The 19,135-nt window shown below is 41.0% G+C and overlaps 1 protein-coding gene across 2 annotated transcripts in view; it reads right to left on the bottom strand.

Moving 5' to 3' along the window:
• The window catches only part of LRP2 (LDL receptor related protein 2), a 348,324-nt gene that overhangs the window by 14,133 nt on the left and 315,056 nt on the right, over positions 1-19,135 (bottom strand). For both annotated transcript variants that reach the window (XM_077447895.1, XM_077447894.1), the window contains exons 66-72: positions 17,385-17,528; positions 11,887-12,052; positions 7,986-8,114; positions 7,325-7,545; positions 3,811-3,990; positions 2,340-2,459; positions 87-177 (exon numbers count right to left, since the gene is read on the bottom strand). In XM_077447895.1, the coding sequence (XP_077304021.1) occupies positions 87-177; positions 2,340-2,459; positions 3,811-3,990; positions 7,325-7,545; positions 7,986-8,114; positions 11,887-12,052; positions 17,385-17,528 (1,051 nt within the window). The remainder of the gene's footprint in view (positions 1-86; positions 178-2,339; positions 2,460-3,810; positions 3,991-7,324; positions 7,546-7,985; positions 8,115-11,886; positions 12,053-17,384; positions 17,529-19,135) is intronic.

The following is a 19,135-nucleotide window of genomic DNA, read 5'->3' as shown; positions in this document are numbered from 1 at the left end:
CAAGTACATATGAAAATCATTGAAAAGAATATAAATTCCCTTAAACACATAATGGCTACCACTAAGAGCCATTAGGCAACACTTACTTGCATTTTGGAAGGCCCATCTCATCAAAATAGCATGTTCCTCCATGCATACATCTGCATGCTGGTGGCATGGTTGGGGGAGACTCAATAGCTAAGAAAATGGAAAGCCATGCATGTTAGTGAGCAGTACATGCAACAGTTATGTGCCATACGCAGGGAGCAAAGCCACTGTGTGCTTAAAGAGAATCTATCATAAATAAAAGAGCACTTCACGTGTAGTAGGCCACCAGTTAGATATAATAACATGTCATGTACAGTATATCAAATAACTATTTGTAGGGTTCAGGGTCACTCACAACATGGTCAGCAGCTCCGGACGCAATATAGCTTTCCATGATAAAGCCAGATATAGGCTTTATCATGGCACCTTATGCCATGTTTATTTGGCAATAATGTTATATATTAAAAGTGTACTAGTGATTTTGCCATTGTTTCATTGTATTCTACAATACTGAAAATGTTTCCAATGTGATAGATTCACTTTGATACAACCTCTTTTAGCAATACAAAGAAAACCCAAGATGAAAGTGTCAAACCAAAAGATACCAACATCCCAAAAATGTATAAAACAGAAAAAGGGGGCACATACGAGGCTGTAAGGTAACCAGCCTCTAGGGACTTTTTGCGGTATCAAATTGAGCAAGTCTAAGCCCCTGTACACACGGTCGGAGATTTCCGCAACCAAATCCGTCGGATTTTGCCCATCGGATTTTGTCCGTCGGATCTTGTCCGAAACTGTTGCATACACACGGTCGGGCCAAGTTGGCGAAAAATCCGATCTTTCAGAACGTGATGACGTAATTTCATTACGATGGGACTACATTCAGGCTAGTAGCCAATAGCTTTGATGTAGGAATTTGATCTGAGCATGCGTGGCACTTGGTCCGATCAAAATTCTCTACACATGATCGGAATATATCCGACCGGCCCAGTTGGTCAGGAAATATTTCCAACATGTTGGAAAATTGGGTCCGGAGATTCGGACGGAATCAATCCGATGCATACCACACACCACACACAGTCGGATTATCTGACGACACGGTCCGATAAGACGCATTCCGACGGATTCTGCGACCGTGTGTATGCGGCATAACACATTCCGTAATAGAGATGTACCAAATTAATTTATTTATTTTAAACAAATAATTTTGTTTCATTAAAAAACATACACCAAAAGGGACATATTACAACATCCAAACATCAAATTAGTGTAATTATACAAACATAAATGCGTTAAGACACTCCCACTCTCTACATGTTTCGCTCCCAATTAGAGCTTCCTCAGGAGATTTGTGGTGTCATTTGTATATATGTTACAGTTGCATAGCACACTGATAAATGTCCAATAATAATAAAAACATAAGTCATCTCCAGAATGTCAAAAATGAAGAAAAAATAGAGAAGGTTGAAATCTCAGCCCAAAAACGACAGCCTCATTCAATACAGCCTTGTATGTGTCGCAATTAAGCTGGTAGGATCAATCATATGTAGATTCATTCAATAAAGGAACGTTAAGGCTGCAATGCTTCCAAACGGTGTGTCAGAGGTCAAACAAACAGGGGGGGGGGGGGCAAAGCAGCCCAAAAAACCCTTAGATCCAAGTACTGATGCTGGCAAGGTTCACAAAAAAATTCTCAGATCAAGGACCAGTCTCCCTGCATAGAAATGCGACCATCCACGACTCTTTTCGCAATATTCACAGCTACGTTGTGAAAAGAACTGTCATATTTTAAACTAGAATGACACCTAGGGGTGTATTTATAAAAGATCACCTAGCAATTTGCCCAGTGAAAGCGCATATACAGTTTTTGTGGAGCATAAACAAATATTATTAGGCTATTTCAAGTGGTTAATGTCACTGTCCTGACTATTAAGGGAGTGCTAGAACCACTGTCAAATTCTTATTCTCTCTGGAGAGATTCTCCACTATTTTGTGTCTGATGGACACACCAGGAAGTGAGTGGGAATTTCCAAAAAAAAAAAAAAGTTGTCACTAGAGCAGGTATCTCTGTGGTAAGATATCCTCAGTGGCAACTGTGAAAAGTGAAAGGATGAGTCCCCCCAAAGGGGACACAGATAGCAGTAAAAGCCTGTTTCTTCTCCACTTTATTCAAGCTTAGAAAAACCATTTGGGTGGAGTCTCAAGAAAGGGCTGTATTGATGTCATTTGGCAACATATCTCCCAGCCCTGATTTATTCCATTACCCGGCAGAAAATGCAGTCTTTAGTTGTACTATGCATGTTGTAAGATACCTGCATCACACTCTGTGGTGCTGCCCTCCATGAAGCGAGCCCCTTGTGGACAGGAACACGTGTATCCTCCTGGCCTCAGCAAGCATAGGTGGGAACAAATATCTTTACAGCGATTGTAAACTGAAAAAAAAAAAAGAATATGCAACAACATGAAACTGATGAGGGCAGTATTCAGTATTTTTATTATGGAGCTAAGATCAAGAACATGGGGATATGGCCTCCAACTAGCAGGAGGAAAGTTCAAAACGAATCTTAAAAAGTATTATCTATACATAGTCTATATATATACAGGTGCATCTCCAAAAATTTGAATATTATCAAAAAGTTAATTTATTTCAGTAATTCAATTCAAAAAGTTAAACTCATATAGCTGGACCAATGAAACTATGTATGACACATCCATTCCTGGAATTCTTCTTTTAAAAGAAAATGTCAGCTTTTTTTTTTTTTCAATCATACTTAACTAGGTGAATGCAGCATTGGCTAAGTGCTGTTTCTAAGACTAAGAACCGAGTCATCAAAGACTGCTAATTGCTCGGTTCTCAGAGCTCCCTCAGAGCTGGTGACACTCAGTCACCGTTTCTCAGTTCTGCCACCGCTCACTGGAGCTCTGGGCTGTAGAGGGGGTGGGAGCGGCTGGCCCAGGCTCTCAGCAGCTCACTGAGAGGCTGAGTCAGGTTCCAGTCCAGGGTTGTGGGCGGATCTGAACTTTATTGTCTCAATCTTGCCCCAGCCTGGACCGGCTCTGTGACATCATCCGACAGCTGTCTGCTGAAAACGGGTCACAGGAGTACAGAACGAACTGCACTCCTGTGATTCACAGGAGAAGTACAGCAAAACAAGTTTTGGTTGTACTTCTCCTTTAAATATAAAATAAATAGGCATACTGAGTATATTTGTCACCCTTTGTAGATTTTACACCCTCTGTACAACAACATTTTTAGTAATAATTATTAAATTAAGACAGACAATAAAAACTGCAGTGTCTCCTAACATTAATGACCAGTGTAAAAGTGCCCCCCTTGCATTGGTGGTCAGTGAAGGTATGAGGTCCATTCACAATTGCTCACTGTTTAAGGTAACCCTAGAAACTTTAGGCTGAACCTTGGTTGAAAAAAGCTGAACTAGGACAGTGTAGTTAGCCTGAAACAGACAGGTAATGGCAACAGAAGCTTTAACTGGCAGGATTAATAAGTTTAAAGAAGAACTAAGAAGAAAACTTAATGAAAGAGATCGTTCACACAAACAGGGTGTCACTCCAATGCTGTTCCCTAGCTAGCAATCAAGAGTCTACAATGATGGATTGACATCCCTTACTGAAAGCAGCACTTGTATTTTAGTGATTCTGCCATTGATAAACTGTTAAAAGACAGAGTGGGCAGTATAATGTGACCCTATGCCTGTATACAGTATGGGTCACAAAAGAAAATAACAAATGCTTTACATAGTAACTCAAAGGATTAACTTTTACCTGTATGGTTGTAACGATGAGCATGGTATATCCGCACTTGAGTGAGCCAGGGGTTTATGGTTAACACCTTCACTTTAGGACCTGTGCCAAATTTATCTTTTTTCCACACCTCTCCCTTTTCCTTAGTGGTCCAGTACAAGTGGCCCTCAAACACGTCCAGGCTATAAGGATTGCCCAGATCTGTATATAGAATAGGCAATGTGATTTAGTAAACACTCAAACAGTCAATTTAGCAAGCTCAGACCTAATGTCTAAACCACTAACAGAAGCTGCAAGATTTGAAAGATTTTATAATCACATGCATGCTTTCTTAAACATAATCAGGCTTGAGAAAGGAGACTATGTCTCCGATATGGGTCACATGACCAGACTAGTCACACACTCCTTGACTTTTCTGTTATATATTGTGTGAGTGCATTTTATGTTGTGTGGTTATGTCAGCCAAATAAAATGTTTTGTTGCGGTAAGTTGTTCTTCCCTTGTTTTTTCATATACTTTCTTAAAACCTTTTGATCAGCCTCATCATTAGCTGACTAGCTTCTGTATACTAGTTGGAAAACTCGACAAACCCCACATTCTAAATTCATATGTTTCCCTACCTTGCTCCATGACAAATTTTCACTTCACCCCCCTCCCCCCCATTTTTCGTTTAAGTGAGATGGCACAATTGATCGAGCAATACATTTTCAGCTAAAATATTGTCTGACTGACCAGTGTGTTATGAATAAGGCCAAAAAACATTCAGCTTTTCGGTTACCTTGAATTGCTTTGCTATAAACGTACTAGCTATTCACTAGAATAACTACAACTCCAGTCCTCAAGGCACCCCAACAGTTCATGTTTTCAGGCTTTCCATTATTTTGCACAGGTCATTTGATCAGTTTTACTGCCTTAGTAATTACCACAGCAGTGTCATCTGAGGGAAATCCTGAAAACATGACCTGTTGGGGCGCCTTGAGGACTGGAGTTGAGAAACACTGCCTTAGGCTGACATTTAGGCTGCAACAATAGAAGTAGACAAAGTCCAACAATATAGATCAAAAATGGTTATATTGTGCTCCTGTTGCTTCCCCATAACATAAAATAAATGTAAAATCCTCTTTAAAGACCCAGTCTTTCGTAACCCTTTTTTGACTCAAGGTTATGGAAGCCTGGAAAAGATGATCCGCACTCCGGTGATTGCTCTTAAAACATGTAGTATTTATTAACAAGCAACAGTGACCAAACGCAAATAAGAAAGGTTGACACGTTTCAGCCTATAAGGCCTTAGTCATAACCAATGACTATGGTTATGACTAAGGCCTTATAGGCTGAAACGCATCAACCTTTCTTATTTGCGTTGGGTCACTGTGGCTTGTTAATAAATACTACATTATTTAAGAGCAATCACCGGAGTACGGATCATCTTTTCCTCATTTCCCTACTCAGCCAAAGACTGTGGATCGAGCACCTGGGAGCTCTGCTTTCTATGTGATGTATGGGTAGTAGCACTGACTTTTTTGTTTATATGTTATGGAAGCCTACATGCCCAGACTAAATTTAGTAGTATGTTGGGTAATTTGATAATTTTATGACTAATTAGCCTACTTAAAAAAATTTCACATTTTCAAATATCAGGATACTAATCACTTAAAACTTTAAAAGAGGAAGTCCACATTTACTTACCGTAATAAAGGATAAGTTCACTTTTGAGAACATGTTACACATTCCATCCATTTTTAGGGAGGAACAAGTAACATTTTTACCACTTCTGCAGAATCTTCCCAATCTGCTGCATCTAAGGACACTAGTTAAAACAAATGCGGCTGTGGGGGGAGTTCTGTGAATGGGAAACTACAAGTACTGACGGCCTTTGCAGCTGTCAGCTTGTAGTTCTCAATGAATTATCAGGGCGCCATTGAGCTCTCTAGGTAGTTCATTGTCTCTTCCTGTCTGTGTGTAACTGTCTGCCCATATGAGGTATAAGTAGACAGATAGGCTGGCCATACATTATACAATTACCTAGTAAAATTTTCCTTTAGCATTACCAAAACCATATAATATGAGGTCAAACCTAAACACTTTCAATTTGTATGCAGGCCCTTGCACTACACAGTTGAAGGAGATTGAATAAGAAAATTGTATAATGTATGGTCACCCATACACTGATAAGTCTGCAGGAGTGCTGCAGGGCACCTGCGATCTGCTGATCACGGGTGCGATGCTTTCCAGGCTCCTAGTAAAAAAATAATAAATGCAAATTTTTTTAACCTGCAAAAATAATGTGTATTTATTAGTTTTTTCCTTTAAGTCTTCTGTTTAAAAAAGCCCTTTTCTCGTGGATAGGCCAGTCTGAAAGCCATAACCACCACACATACCATTTAGTGGGTGTTTCTTTTAGCTAGCCAGCTGCTACAGAGATACACATGCATGGGCACTCCAAGCCAGAGCTGTGTGCATCCATTGAAACATAAAGGTTTTCAGAAAGCCACGCCCCTGCTCCTTTCTCACAGCAATTTAAGTGTCGACAGTAGGGGCCTACTGCTCCCCTAACCTGAGTATCTCCTCTACAATATTGAAGCTTTGGGAATGGTGTGGATTGTCCTGGAGCCAGCAGTGGTGACAAGGGACCATAGGTAAGTGTTTTGGGACAGGGGTCCAGAATTTGGCATTTTTTTTTAATCTTAATGCATAGAATGCATTAAGGCAAAAAACACCTAACCTTTAGGCTGCTTTCACACTGGGGCGGTATTCAGGCGTTACAGCGCTAAAAATAGCGCCTGTGTAGCGCCTGAAAAAAAACGGCCCCTTTCACTCCAGTGTGAAAGCCGGAGGGCTTTCACACTGGAGCGGTGCGCTGGCAGGACAGTGAAAAAAGTCCTGCTAGCCGCATCTTTGGAGCGGTGAAGGAGCGGTGTATTCACCGCTCCTAAACCGCTCCTACCCATTGAAATCAATGGGACAGCGCGGCAATACCGCCGGCAAAGCGCAGCTGCAGCGGCGCTTTGCGGGCGGTTTTAACCCTTTTTCGGCCGCTAGCGGGGGTTAAAACCACCCCGCTATCGCCCGCAGACCGCCGCTAAAATGACGGTAAAGCGCCGCTAAAAATAGCTTTACCGCCGACGCCCGCACCGCCCCAGTGTGAAAGGGGCCTTAGTCTACTTTAACTGATTTGGTTCAAAACAACTATATATATATATATATATATATATATATATATATATATACACACACCATATATATTTACTTATTTATTTTTGCAGTACTGTAATTGCATCGAAAAAATACAGTACTAAGCACAGGCACTGCTAACTTTTAGAATGAAAACTCTATATAAAGGTGGAACAACACAACCAGGTTCATTCACTAAAGCACTGCTTAGTGCAGCGAAGCATAGCAACCAATCAGAATTTCGTTTTCTGTAGCTACAAGGGTCAAGCGATATTCCCTGGCTGACTGCTATGGGTTGGTATACTGGACATACAAAAACTCTAGGTGTCACCCTACTGAATAAGCATGCTAAATATTTTCTCACCTCCAGATAAAACTGTCCGTCTGTCTGTTCCGTCAGGTTTGATGGATTCAATTACATTTTCCTTGGAGTCACACCAATAAATACGATTGCTATTGATATAATCAATGGTGAGGCCAGTGGGCCAACCAAGGTCCTCTGAAACGAGTACCTGTCTTTGCTGTCCATCCATCCAAGCATGTTCAATTTTAGGCTGCCTTCCCCAGTCTGTCCAATACATAATTCTGCATTGGAAAAGAAGATGCCAGCATTATTCCAATGTACAGTCCTACATTTGCCATTAAAAACGTATATTTGAAATAAAAAATACCTACTATCAAACACAGTATAATATATAGCATATACATCTATTTTGTTAATCTACTAAACACATAAAAACAACGATATATGAGAAGCATGTGACCTCAGTCTATCATAAGAAATGCTATTTCCTGGGGCCACTTTGCACTCCTTATATATTCCTAGGGAGATAGTGAGTAAGGCAACAGGGAGGTGGATGGTCAATCTTAGGAGAAATTACCCTTTAACTTTAATTTATACAATCAATAAAATGAGCAAATGTCAAAGCTTGGCAGTTTATTTGTGGTGAAAAACTATTCTACCAGACGAAATGGAGTCATGTGCAGCTACCCTTTCCACAGGATTAAGGAAATGTGACACTTACCCAATCTCTGGATTGAGTGCAATGGCTGCTGGTTGATCAATCTGCGTATATATAAGCCACTTCCTGTATCGTCCATCTAGTTTTGCTACTTCTATACGATTTGTACCTGCGTCAGTCCAATAAATGTGCCTTATTTTTTATAACAAGAGAATATAGAAATAATCTGTTAGTTCAGGAAACATAATGGATATATTTTACAATGTATGTACCAGAGCAAAGAAGATGTAGTATCTCCATAAAAGCAGCTGAAATGATCTTAAAGCAGAATTCCAGGAATTCAGTAATTTTGTAAAACCTGCAGGTATACCACAAATAAAGTCTTATGAGGTGCCTGCCACCTGTAGACATCTCTATTATTCACATCTGACAGGTTTATTGTGCTCCAGGAAGATAACTTCCAAGCTCTGAGCTGCTCACTGTGGTCTCAGTTCCTTCAAGAGCAAAGTCACTGGAACTGCTATGCCCACCCCTCCCCGCCTTAAGTCTATTCACAGAAGCCTTTGTATTATGTGAACCCATTTACAAAATACAAAGACTTCTGTGAATGAGCAGCAGAGGGGAGGGGTGGGCATAGCTGTTGTGTGTGCTTCTCTCCTCTCACAGGCATCCTCCAGGAATGCAATAAACCTGTCACATATAAGTGATGGAGATAAGTCCTGGAAATGACATGCAACTAACTGAACTTACTTCATAGTGTGTCTGTACTTTTAGAAAAGTTGCTGAATTACTGGAATTACAGTAGGTGCCGCCGACATTGTGTTTCCAGCGCGACAGTATCGCACTGGTTACCGGCAACAGGCTTCTCTAACCAGCGCGACCCCGTTGCACTGGCTGCAATAGGAAAATGTAATTTTCCTATAGCAGACAGAGCGAGGCCACAATGTCGCCTCACTCATGAAGCCTGCATGCCTTCTCGGGGGCATACCAGGCCCTTAGGTCTGGCAGAGATTTTAAGGGGAATCCCCTTTCTCCGAAAAAAACGGCGTGGGGTCCCCCCAAAATCCATACCAGACCCCTATCCGAGCACGCAGCCCGGCCAGTCAGGAAAGGGGGTGGGGACGAGCGAGCGCCCCCCCCTCCTGAGCCATACCAGGCCACGTGCCCTCAACATGGGGGGTGCCTAGGGGAAGGGGGGCCTCGCGGCCCCCCCCACCCCACAGCACCTTGTCCCCATGTTGATAAGGACAAGGGCCTCTTCCCGACAACCCTGGCCGTTGGTTGTTGGGGTCTGCGGGCGGCGGGCTTATCGGAATTCGGGAGCCCCCTTTAATAAGGGGTCCCCCGGATACCGGCCCCCCACCCTATGTGAATGAGTATGGGGTACAATGTACCCTTACCCATTCACCTGTAAAATAAAGTTAAAAAAACACAACACAGGGTTAAAATAGTTTATTGCACAGCTCCGGGGGTCTTCTGTCTTCGGGGGTCTTCTCGCCGGACTCCTCCGCTATCTTCTGCTAGCTCTTTTGCTAGCGGAGGAGCCCGGCATTCTTCTTCGTCGCTGCCCTCTTCTTCCGACTTCGGGGGTCTTGTCCCCCTCTTCGGTTCTTCTTGCCGGGCCACCGCTTCTTCTTCCAGCTCTTTAAGTAGCGGTGGCCCGGTCTTCTGTCGCCGCCGCCGTTCCGTTCTTCTTCTTCTCCTGGAGATGTTGACTCAACGCTCTCTCCGGCCGCAATGCAAGGTGCTGTGGGGTGGGGGGCCGCGCGCCCCCCCCTTCCCCAAGGCACCCCCCATGTTGAGGGCACGCGGCCTGGTACGGCTCAGGAGGGGGGGTGCTCGCTCGTCCCCACCCCCTTTCCTGACCGGCTGTGCTGCGTGCTCAGATAGGGGTCTGGTATGGATTTTGAGGGGGAACCCCAGGCCGTTTTTTTCGGCGAAGGGGATTCCCCTTAAAATCCCTGCCAGACCTAAGGGCCTGGTATGCCTCCAAGGGGGAACCCATGCCGTTTTTTTTTTACATTTAGCGTGGAGTTCTCCCTTAGGATTCATACCAAACAGTGCCTGGTATTGGCGGGAATCCAATTCGGATCCCCGCACCAGTGTCAACCCGGCCAGCGATGCTTGTCGCTTATCGGGAAAGGAAAAGAAACATTTTTCCTTTCCCGATGCGAGCCAGCTCGGCGCTGGATCCCGCGACGGAGCTCGTAGGGTGTCAATCTCGCCGCTAGAAGCAGCGAGATTGACACAATATCGGCGGCACCTACTTAAAGCTTTAAAGAGTTGGGTTATGAGACTTAGTAAGGCAAGAATATTTGAGAATGATCAGTATTAATTAGAGAAGCTCCTTTAATACATCTATAAAAAAAAAATTAAGCAAATTTACAAAACAGAGCTTATCACCTTTTCCCTTTCCCTTGCTATATTTTCAGAGCTGTGTTAAGATTATTAGGGAGCTACCATTTAAAATTGTAAACCCTTGGTACGAAAGCAATGGGCATCAAGTATGTATACCAAAAGGGAAAGTGAAGATGTCTTAATTACACTTAACTTTTTACAGCATGTCCACTGTCTGACTACCTTCAGAATATTTTCCTTTTCAGACACATATTTGAAGGTATGTGCTGTGTCCATATACCCTTTTTAAATTTAAATATCTACGGTATAATACAGTACAGGTTCTGTGAGTAACACAGTTAGGTTTCATGTACACGCAACGTTTTTACAACCTCTCCTGAACGATTTAACTTGACAGATAGTAACCCATGTTTTAAAACGTCAGTTTCGCTGCATTTAGCCGCGTTTAGTCAAAATGAAAAACGGCTTTTAGCTAAACGTGGCTAAACATGAGTTTCTGCGTTTAGCCGTTTAAGCGCTTGAAATGCCTCTAAACTCAGCTTCTGAACCCATTTTTTGCATTCCAAAAAAAAGCCTCCGAACTCAACTGCCTAGAAACTACTGTAAACGACCCTGTGTACATGTACTGATAAGATATCATAGAGGAGAGTTCAGGAGCAGTTGATAAAAATTCCCAACTACTCCTAAACATCCGTTTAGCATCAGCAGTGTACATGAGGCCTTAATAGCTTAGGCACCAGCAAAAGTGACCTTCAAGTTACTCTGAAACTTTAACTCCCAGAATACCCTGGCAAGCTTTGGTTAGGGAGATATGCTGGATCTGGTATTACCTTAGAAAATAAAGTGCCCTAAATTGTCCACCTTTATTATAAATTGAATTTAAGAAAATAATATTTATTAACTATATGGTTACTGATTAAACACTATTTTCTAATACTTGAAACGTAATTGCTATAGTCTCAAAGAGTTAGAAGATCACAAAGACAAATAGGGTTAATTTAATTTCAGCGATAAGAAATATAACATTCATGACTAATGCCCCGTACACGCGATCTGAAATTCTGCCAGCAAAAGTCCGGTGAGGATTTGGTTGGAAATTGCAACCGTGTGTATGCTCCATCTGACTTTTACTGGTGGAATTCCCGCCAGCAAAAGATTGAGAGCAGGTTCTCTATTTTTCCAACAGAAAAAGTTCCGAACGGAAATTCCGATCATCTGTAGCAATTCCAATGCGTAAAATTCCTACGCATGCTCGGAAACAATTCGACACAAGCTCGGAAGCATTGAATTTAATTTTCTCGGCTCGTCGTAGTGTTGTATGTCACCGAGTTCTTGACGGTCGAAAAGTTCAGAGAACTTTTGTGTGACTGTGTGTTGTATGCAAGCCAAGAATTCCATCGGAAAAATCTTGGATGGTTTTTCGACCGTCAAGAACTCGGATCTTGTGTATGCGGCATAAGGCCATGCATTGCTGAAATGTGTCAAACAGCTTTTTAATCTTTTTCACTGTATGCTCCTCTAGATTTATTAAAGGCAATTTTGTATTTTGGACAACAACCATAAGTGCTAGCTCCAGGCTATAATATTTAAGATCCACTTTCCATACCTTCCGACCCAGTCCACAGCTAATCCATCCGGATTCACAATATAACGTAGGTTCAGATCAACATCCTTCACCATATTATTGCCATAATCTTCAAATGTTGGTATATAGGCACGTCTGATAGACCCAAACACAGAGCCCTGTCCTCGAATACTATAGTAGACAACACCTATGAAAGGAGAATACATAAGAGGTGCCCTTTCAGTATGAACTCTACTCCTCACTAATTTCATACTTTTAACAGCATCAACACAAGCAAAGGTTGTAATAATATGGGTATGATTTCAATAAAAGGTTCATTATTATTAATAACAACAACGAACTGATAAGTTATTTCTTATGATTGTTGTTGCTATTCACACCTCAGAATAAAATGTGAACTATTAATGGAAAAAAGGAGAACCTGTATGTTAAAATATAAATTGTGTGAATCCTGGAAAATCTCAAGGATATTGCATTGTTATTGTGCATCTCAAGGCCAAATGCTTAGCTTGGAAGCCTGCTGCACTCTAGTGGTAGAATTCTGTCCTTACAACTGCTCTTGCCTTAGTTATGCTACAGAATATAAATGTATTGATGTCCTCACAAATTCCAAGGAACTGCATTCAGCTATAATTATATTAGATGCTTACAGCAAAAGCTGTAAACTAGATTACTGGCTGTCATGAAACTGCTATTGAAAGATTTTTTGATATTTTAGATGGTATCTCTTCTATTGACTGGCGGTTCATTATGCTTAGTTTGTCTCATTGGCACAATGTAATGATCTGCATTTATTTAATTTATTATCACAAGAGGGTCAGTTTAACCAATATACTAACATTGTAGATGTTGACTGGTTAGAAAATATATGTATAGCCAAAACATTTCTTTCTGTTTTGGTTAAAGCAGGGGAGGATTAGGACTAATGTAAGGTCATTTTTGCTATCTGTGTGCCGTTTGGGGAGATTTTTCTTCACTTCCTGTACCGGAGACACAACAGGAAGACAGAGGAAATCTCCCAAAAAACAAGGGGAAATCCATTCCTACCCAGTTTGCCCTTTGTAACATTTGTCCGTACCTCTGGTTCCCGTGATGTTGGAGTTCTTGTTGCTCTCTGTCTCAATGACAATGGTAACCAGTATAAACAGAAAAGGAGAATCTCCCTAACAGGGACACAAGCAGCAATACAACCCTGATAGGAGGCTAACCCTAATCCACTTCATTCAAACCTAAAGAAATGTTTTGCTTTTATGTACTCTTTAAATTATTTTATGTAATCTTTAAATTATCACTGGCATTGTGTTTCAATGGCACAGGAAGCATGATCTTTGCCGCTGAGTTAACCGCTCAGCCTGGCTCCAGTGGCACTTCACAGGGGCTGTAAATCCTGTTGGATATGTTACATATTTTATATTAGTCAGCAAAATCTTACTGCAGCAGGCATTAGGCTCCTTAACTGACCCGTGGCAGACATATCTCAACACCGTAATCTCCAAAAGAAGGAGGATGATATAGCCCACCAGTATTTACCCATAAAATATAGGTGGGCTACATGTCAGACAAGGAGTACAATCCCTGTCTTTTGGAAGAGTAACACAATGCCATATTTATGTTTTAATAATTATTAATATTATTATTATACAGGATTTATATAGCTTTATATTTGTTTATTGGCTGAATAATAACACCAAAAATATTTCTCTCTCTTGGAGCATGGATACTGAACATTTGGTGTGCCTGGATTTAGAAATCTTCAAAGAGGGAGACCATTTTAAAACACGCAATTACTTTAAGCCAATGGATAGGAATGGGTAAATCCCGTTGGCCAATTAATCTGTGTAAGGTGCAATTGCGCCTCGGACTCTGATTATCAGGTTCAATCACAGGTCCTGGTGAAAAGGTTTTTCCAAAAGGGTTACCAAAAGGAGCAAGTCAATTTAGATCAGGTTAAGATAGGGAGTCTTGACAGACAAACATTGGTTGCAGATTCCAATGGAGGGAAGAATAAAAATGTAAATAAACAAGCGTATAAAATTGATTACAACGTGCAGTATAGGAAATTTGAGCAGATTGTTTTGAAACACTGGGAAGTTCTTAGAAAGGATAAAGTGCTGGGTGCAGTTCTCCTTAATCATCCCTAATTTATCTATAGACGAGCACCGACTTTGAGAGATGCTATTGCACCTTGGGTGATCGATCCACCTATTATTAGGGAAAATAGGATCTATTCTTTCTTGTCGGGTTTTTATGCCTGTGGTAGGTGCCCAGCATGTCAACAATGTAAGTAAAACATTAAAAAACGTAAATAATTTATCTCTACCTCCACCAGCCCGAAGTATCAGATTAAAAATTTGATAACATGCAGCACACAAGGGGTTGTTTATATGCTGGATTGTAAATGTGGACTCCAGTACATTGGTAGAACCTATAGGTCCCTCAGTGTGGGCATTGGGGAACATGTGAATAACATAAAAAAGGGACTGAGATCCCATAGGGTTTCAAAACATTTCAGAGTATGTCAGGATAGGGACCCTAGGAATCTCAAGTTTTGGGGCATTGAGAAGGTTGACAGAAACTGGTGGGGGGGGTGCTAATTATATCCGTCGCCTTACCCATAGGGAATTTTTCTGGATTTTTGAGGCAAAGGTATTATCTATTGAAGGGTTAAATAGGGTCAAAGATTTTGATTTCAATTCTTTATTTCTGATGGGTAATTTTTGTTTATTATTGAATTTGTACTGCTTTCAATAATTTTAAAAAGAGCAAAAACACTGCGCTATTCAAATGTGTAACCAGTATACAAACAGCAGCTAACACAACATCTAGGTGTGCAAATGTGACATAATAAATTTTGTGAAAAACAGTGTAGCGCTTATTTGTTTTTACCACATTACAATGTGACCAATGTAGTCGATACATGTATTAGACTATGCAAAGAAAAATAAAAAAACACATTTAAACATTCATTGCTGTGTGTGCAAAGCTAGAATGTCCAGATAAATATAAAAAAATGTGTCCAAAGAAAAAATGGAACAAACAGCATGAAAATAAGTGAAGAGTTCTCCGAATTTTCCAAAGTATCTGTGTGTGATACGATGAAGTGAAGACAGTCCTACACCTTCTCCAAGGAATAATCATACAATCACCGCGTGAACCCTCCACCGCATAAAATGGGGGCTTACCAGATTTAATGGATCCTACTCAAAATTATATTTGGAGGATCATATATGCTTGTAGATATACATAGGCTGTTTTTTGGGGTGTTGTCCTTTTCTGGAAGACTTTCAAGTGTGGCTATTTCCTCTGCGGTATATCTCCATCCACATAAATCATCATAGGTAGTGGGATAGATATAAAGGAAGGAAGCAGGGACCACAATAGTGTAACTCCGTTTTTCGTTTCAAGTAATTTAATAAAAAATTATCAAACTCACGTGTACAAAGAACATAAGCGCTTTTTCAGTAAAATCTCAGGCTGCAGTGAAGTCCCGACGCGTTTCGTCTTAAGCAGACATCATCCCCAGATGATGTCTGCTTAAGACGAAACGCGTCGGAACTTCACTGCAGCCTGAGATTTTACTGAAAAAGCGCTTATGTTCTTTGTACACGTGAGTTTGATAATTTTTTATTAAATTACTTGAAACGAAAAACGGAGTTACACTATTGTGGTCCCTGCTTCCTTCCTTTATATCTATCCCACTACCTATGATGATTTATGTGGATGGAGATATACCGCAGAGGAAATAGCCACACTTGAAAGTCTTCCAGAAAAGGACAACACCCCAAAAAACAGCCTATGTATATCTACAAGCATATATGATCCTCCAAATATAATTTTGAGTAGGATCCATTAAATCTGGTAAGCCCCCATTTTATGCGGTGGAGGGTTCACGCGGTGATTGTATGATTATTCCTTGGAGAAGGTGTAGGACTGTCTTCACTTCATCGTATCACACACAGATACTTTGGAAAATTCGGAGAACTCTTCACTTATTTTCATGCTGTTTGTTCCATTTTTTCTTTGGACACATTTTTTTATATTTATCTGGACATTCTAGCTTTGCACACACAGCAATGAATGTTTAAATGTGTTTTTTTATTTTTCTTTGCATAGTCTAATACATGTATCGACTACATTGGTCACATTGTAATGTGGTAAAAACAAATAAGCGCTACACTGTTTTTCACAAAATTTCAATAATTTTAGACATGTTTTACTGTAACTGATGTGTAAGGTAAGGCTCGGTTCACACAGGGGGCGATGCGAGGTGACACGACTTGCCGCGCCGCGACCTGCCGCGACCTCAGCGGCGACTTGCAAATGACTTCTGTATAGAAGTCAATGCAAGTCGCCCGAGGTCGCCCAAAAGTAGTACAGGAACATTTTTTCTAAGTCGGAGCGACTCGAGTCGCTCCTCTTAGAACGGTTCCGTAGTACAGAACGGGGGCGACTTGTCAGGTCGCGGCACGGCAAGTCGTGTCGCCTCGCGTCGCCCCCTGTGTGAACCGAGCCTGAGCCAGTAAGAGGGAGTTGCAGTAGTCAAGGTGTGAAATAACCAAAGAGTGTGTAGCGCCCTGTAGATTAGGCAGGGAGCTCCTCACAAATTTACTTGCCAGGAGTAGTTATCCTGGTTGACTGATAGAGATCCATTGATTTCTCCCTAAGTTTAGCCGTGTTGCACTTTTCTTTTCTACCACTAGGTGGCCGGGTACTTTGTGGTACTAGATATGAGAAGGAGAACCCAAGGTCAGGTTATAGGTATATGGGGTATCTCAGCAAATGAGCAGGGGTTTTCTTGAATCATATGGCCTGCTGGGAGCACCTATATATTTTGGTGGAGTCAGGTTATCTAGGTTCTATGCCACCTGGACGGCTGTCTGAGTGGACGTGTGTCATATGCCCTGGGCTGCTAGAATGGAGATTGGGCCTTTCTCAAGGCCATCTGGCTGGCAGTCTGTGTGAGGGCCTATACAGAAGTAAGAGGGCAGCGCAGGATTGGGACTGCGGCTTTCAGTCGAAACCAAAAGTGACGGTTCTGCCGGCCAGAAAACTTGTCATGGTTGGAGGTAGAAGGGGAGCCATCACCACTAATAAACTTTATTACTAAGTATAGAAGCATTATTTCAGCACTGGGCTCAGCAAAATGGTCATAAAAAAGGCATGTGGTGCAATTAAATTTATAGACCAGTACTGCTTTTTATTCCCAGCCTGACACCACCAAGGAACATGTATTTACCACTTCAGCCCCGGAAGATTTGGCTGCTCAATGACCAGGCCATTTTTGCCATACGGCACTGCATCGATCACCTTGATCAAATACCACCAAAAGAAAGCTCTATTTGTGGGAAAATATGGACATCAATTTTGTTTGGTTACAGCATCACACGTCTGTACAATTGTTAGTTAAAGCGTCACAGTGCCGTATGGCAAAAAATGACCTGGTCATTAAGGGGGTAAATCCTTCAGGGGCTGAAGTGGGTAATGTTAAAAAAGATAGAATACAATCCAGTAATACTTACTAAGATCGATTCCCTCAGGATCCCAGTCATAGTCCAGTGCCTGGATGTGCTGCTGCTCATCAATATAATCTGAATATTGTTCAGAAGTAAGGTTATATCTTCTTATTCGCACATTGTCTGGCAACAGCAGTAATGGAGGATTACCTGAAATATTGCAGAAATTCTGTAAAAATTCATGCATGCCATGTGTCTCTTGCAGCTCAAAATTACATGGAGAGCAGTATGCAGAATAATAAGCCTTTTATTAACTAAGAGGCCATGTACAATATACTTCTGAGCTAACCATGACTTCTGGGAGGAAATGTATATAAGGGAGAGTTGGTGTCCGTGTGGAAAATCCCAAGGAAGAAGTCGGTATGACGAAACATGTCGGGGACGTGACCACACAAGCATAGATTTCATTGATATCGAACGGTGCTGATCGGAGTTGTTCGGAAATGGTCGGAGCAGGTCGTAACTGGTTAGAGTGAAAGTTAGACTGCTTAGGATTCGTAGACCTTCCCAACGAACGGTGTTCACGGAGTGGGTGAGAATTGAGAAACACTTCGGATCCACCGCGACTATAGTGCACCACCAAAACTTGCTTATACACAGTTTGCTGTGAGAGGTTTTGTTTTTCTGGCACCAAGTTTTAAAACATGTGAGTGGAAACATTGAAGTGTGGTTGTGGAATATTTTAACATATCACGCTATGTGGAGCACTTTTTTTGTTTATTTTTCACATATGGATATGCTTGGATGGAAGTAATCGTGGTACTTACCCAAGTGGGGTTTACCTGCTCCTTTGCCAAACATGAGAGTGGGAGGCAACATCAGCTGGTGAGTGCGTTTTCATTGGGAGAGGAATTGTTTTTTTGCACTTTATCAATGGACTTTAATTATATAGCACGTCATCACGGCGTGTTATAGGTTTAGTGTTGATTTCTGTCTAGATCACTCATTAATGTTATTAAGCGCTACTTAAATTATTATTTGCAGTACACATTTTTTAGGTATAATTTATTCTGTTTGTATTTTTATATCCATTGTATGTGTCTAAACCTGAACAGGAGAAGATCTGATTACAGACACTCAGATAATAATTTTAGCTAAGGTTAGACTATCTGAATTAGTCTAAAAAAACTATCAGGCAACCCTGGTCTTTCTTACTCAAAAGCCCAGCATGCTCTGCAAACTGATGCTCCCTGAAATAAAATAAATAAAAAAAAAGGGAATATATGGTGTTTTGGTATATATATATATATTTTACTCAGGTAAATGAATATTTAAGGCTGTATATTAATATTCATTTTTAGTTTTGCAGCAAGCAGGGGGGATTTTAGCTCATTTTTACCTATTTACCTAGCTGTCAGTAAATGTTTTACAGAAAAAAAAAAAATGCCTGTTTACAGTGATCATTAGTTTCAGAAGAAAATTACAAACATAGTTGAACTCGGCTCCCTCCCCTGGTACAAGCCATACAGAATTTCAATAAGAATATCAATAAGAGAGAGAGACAATATGAAAGTATACTGCTTCCGCTGTCCCCTGTCTTTGGTAAATCCAGTGTCATGGGTGCAATTGGCAATAAAGGTTTATTTGTAAAAAAAAATAAAAATAAAATAAAGAATTTTATGAAAATAATCAAAAATAAACATTAAGTGTATCAGTTAAATGTCTAAACTCAAAAAAGGTAAAATAAAGCTGATCCTTACACTTTATAGTACAGACCGGCTGTAAGATCTGAAGAAAAGTTTGAGTGCAATCAGGTA

The sequence above is a fragment of the Lithobates pipiens genome, unplaced genomic scaffold (assembly GCF_037356315.1).
Source record: "Lithobates pipiens isolate NorthernLeopardFrog02 unplaced genomic scaffold, aLitPip1_a1.2 Scaffold_22, whole genome shotgun sequence".
NCBI lineage: Eukaryota > Metazoa > Chordata > Amphibia > Anura > Ranidae > Lithobates > Lithobates pipiens.
This window is presented reverse-complemented; position numbering and strand designations above follow the sequence as displayed.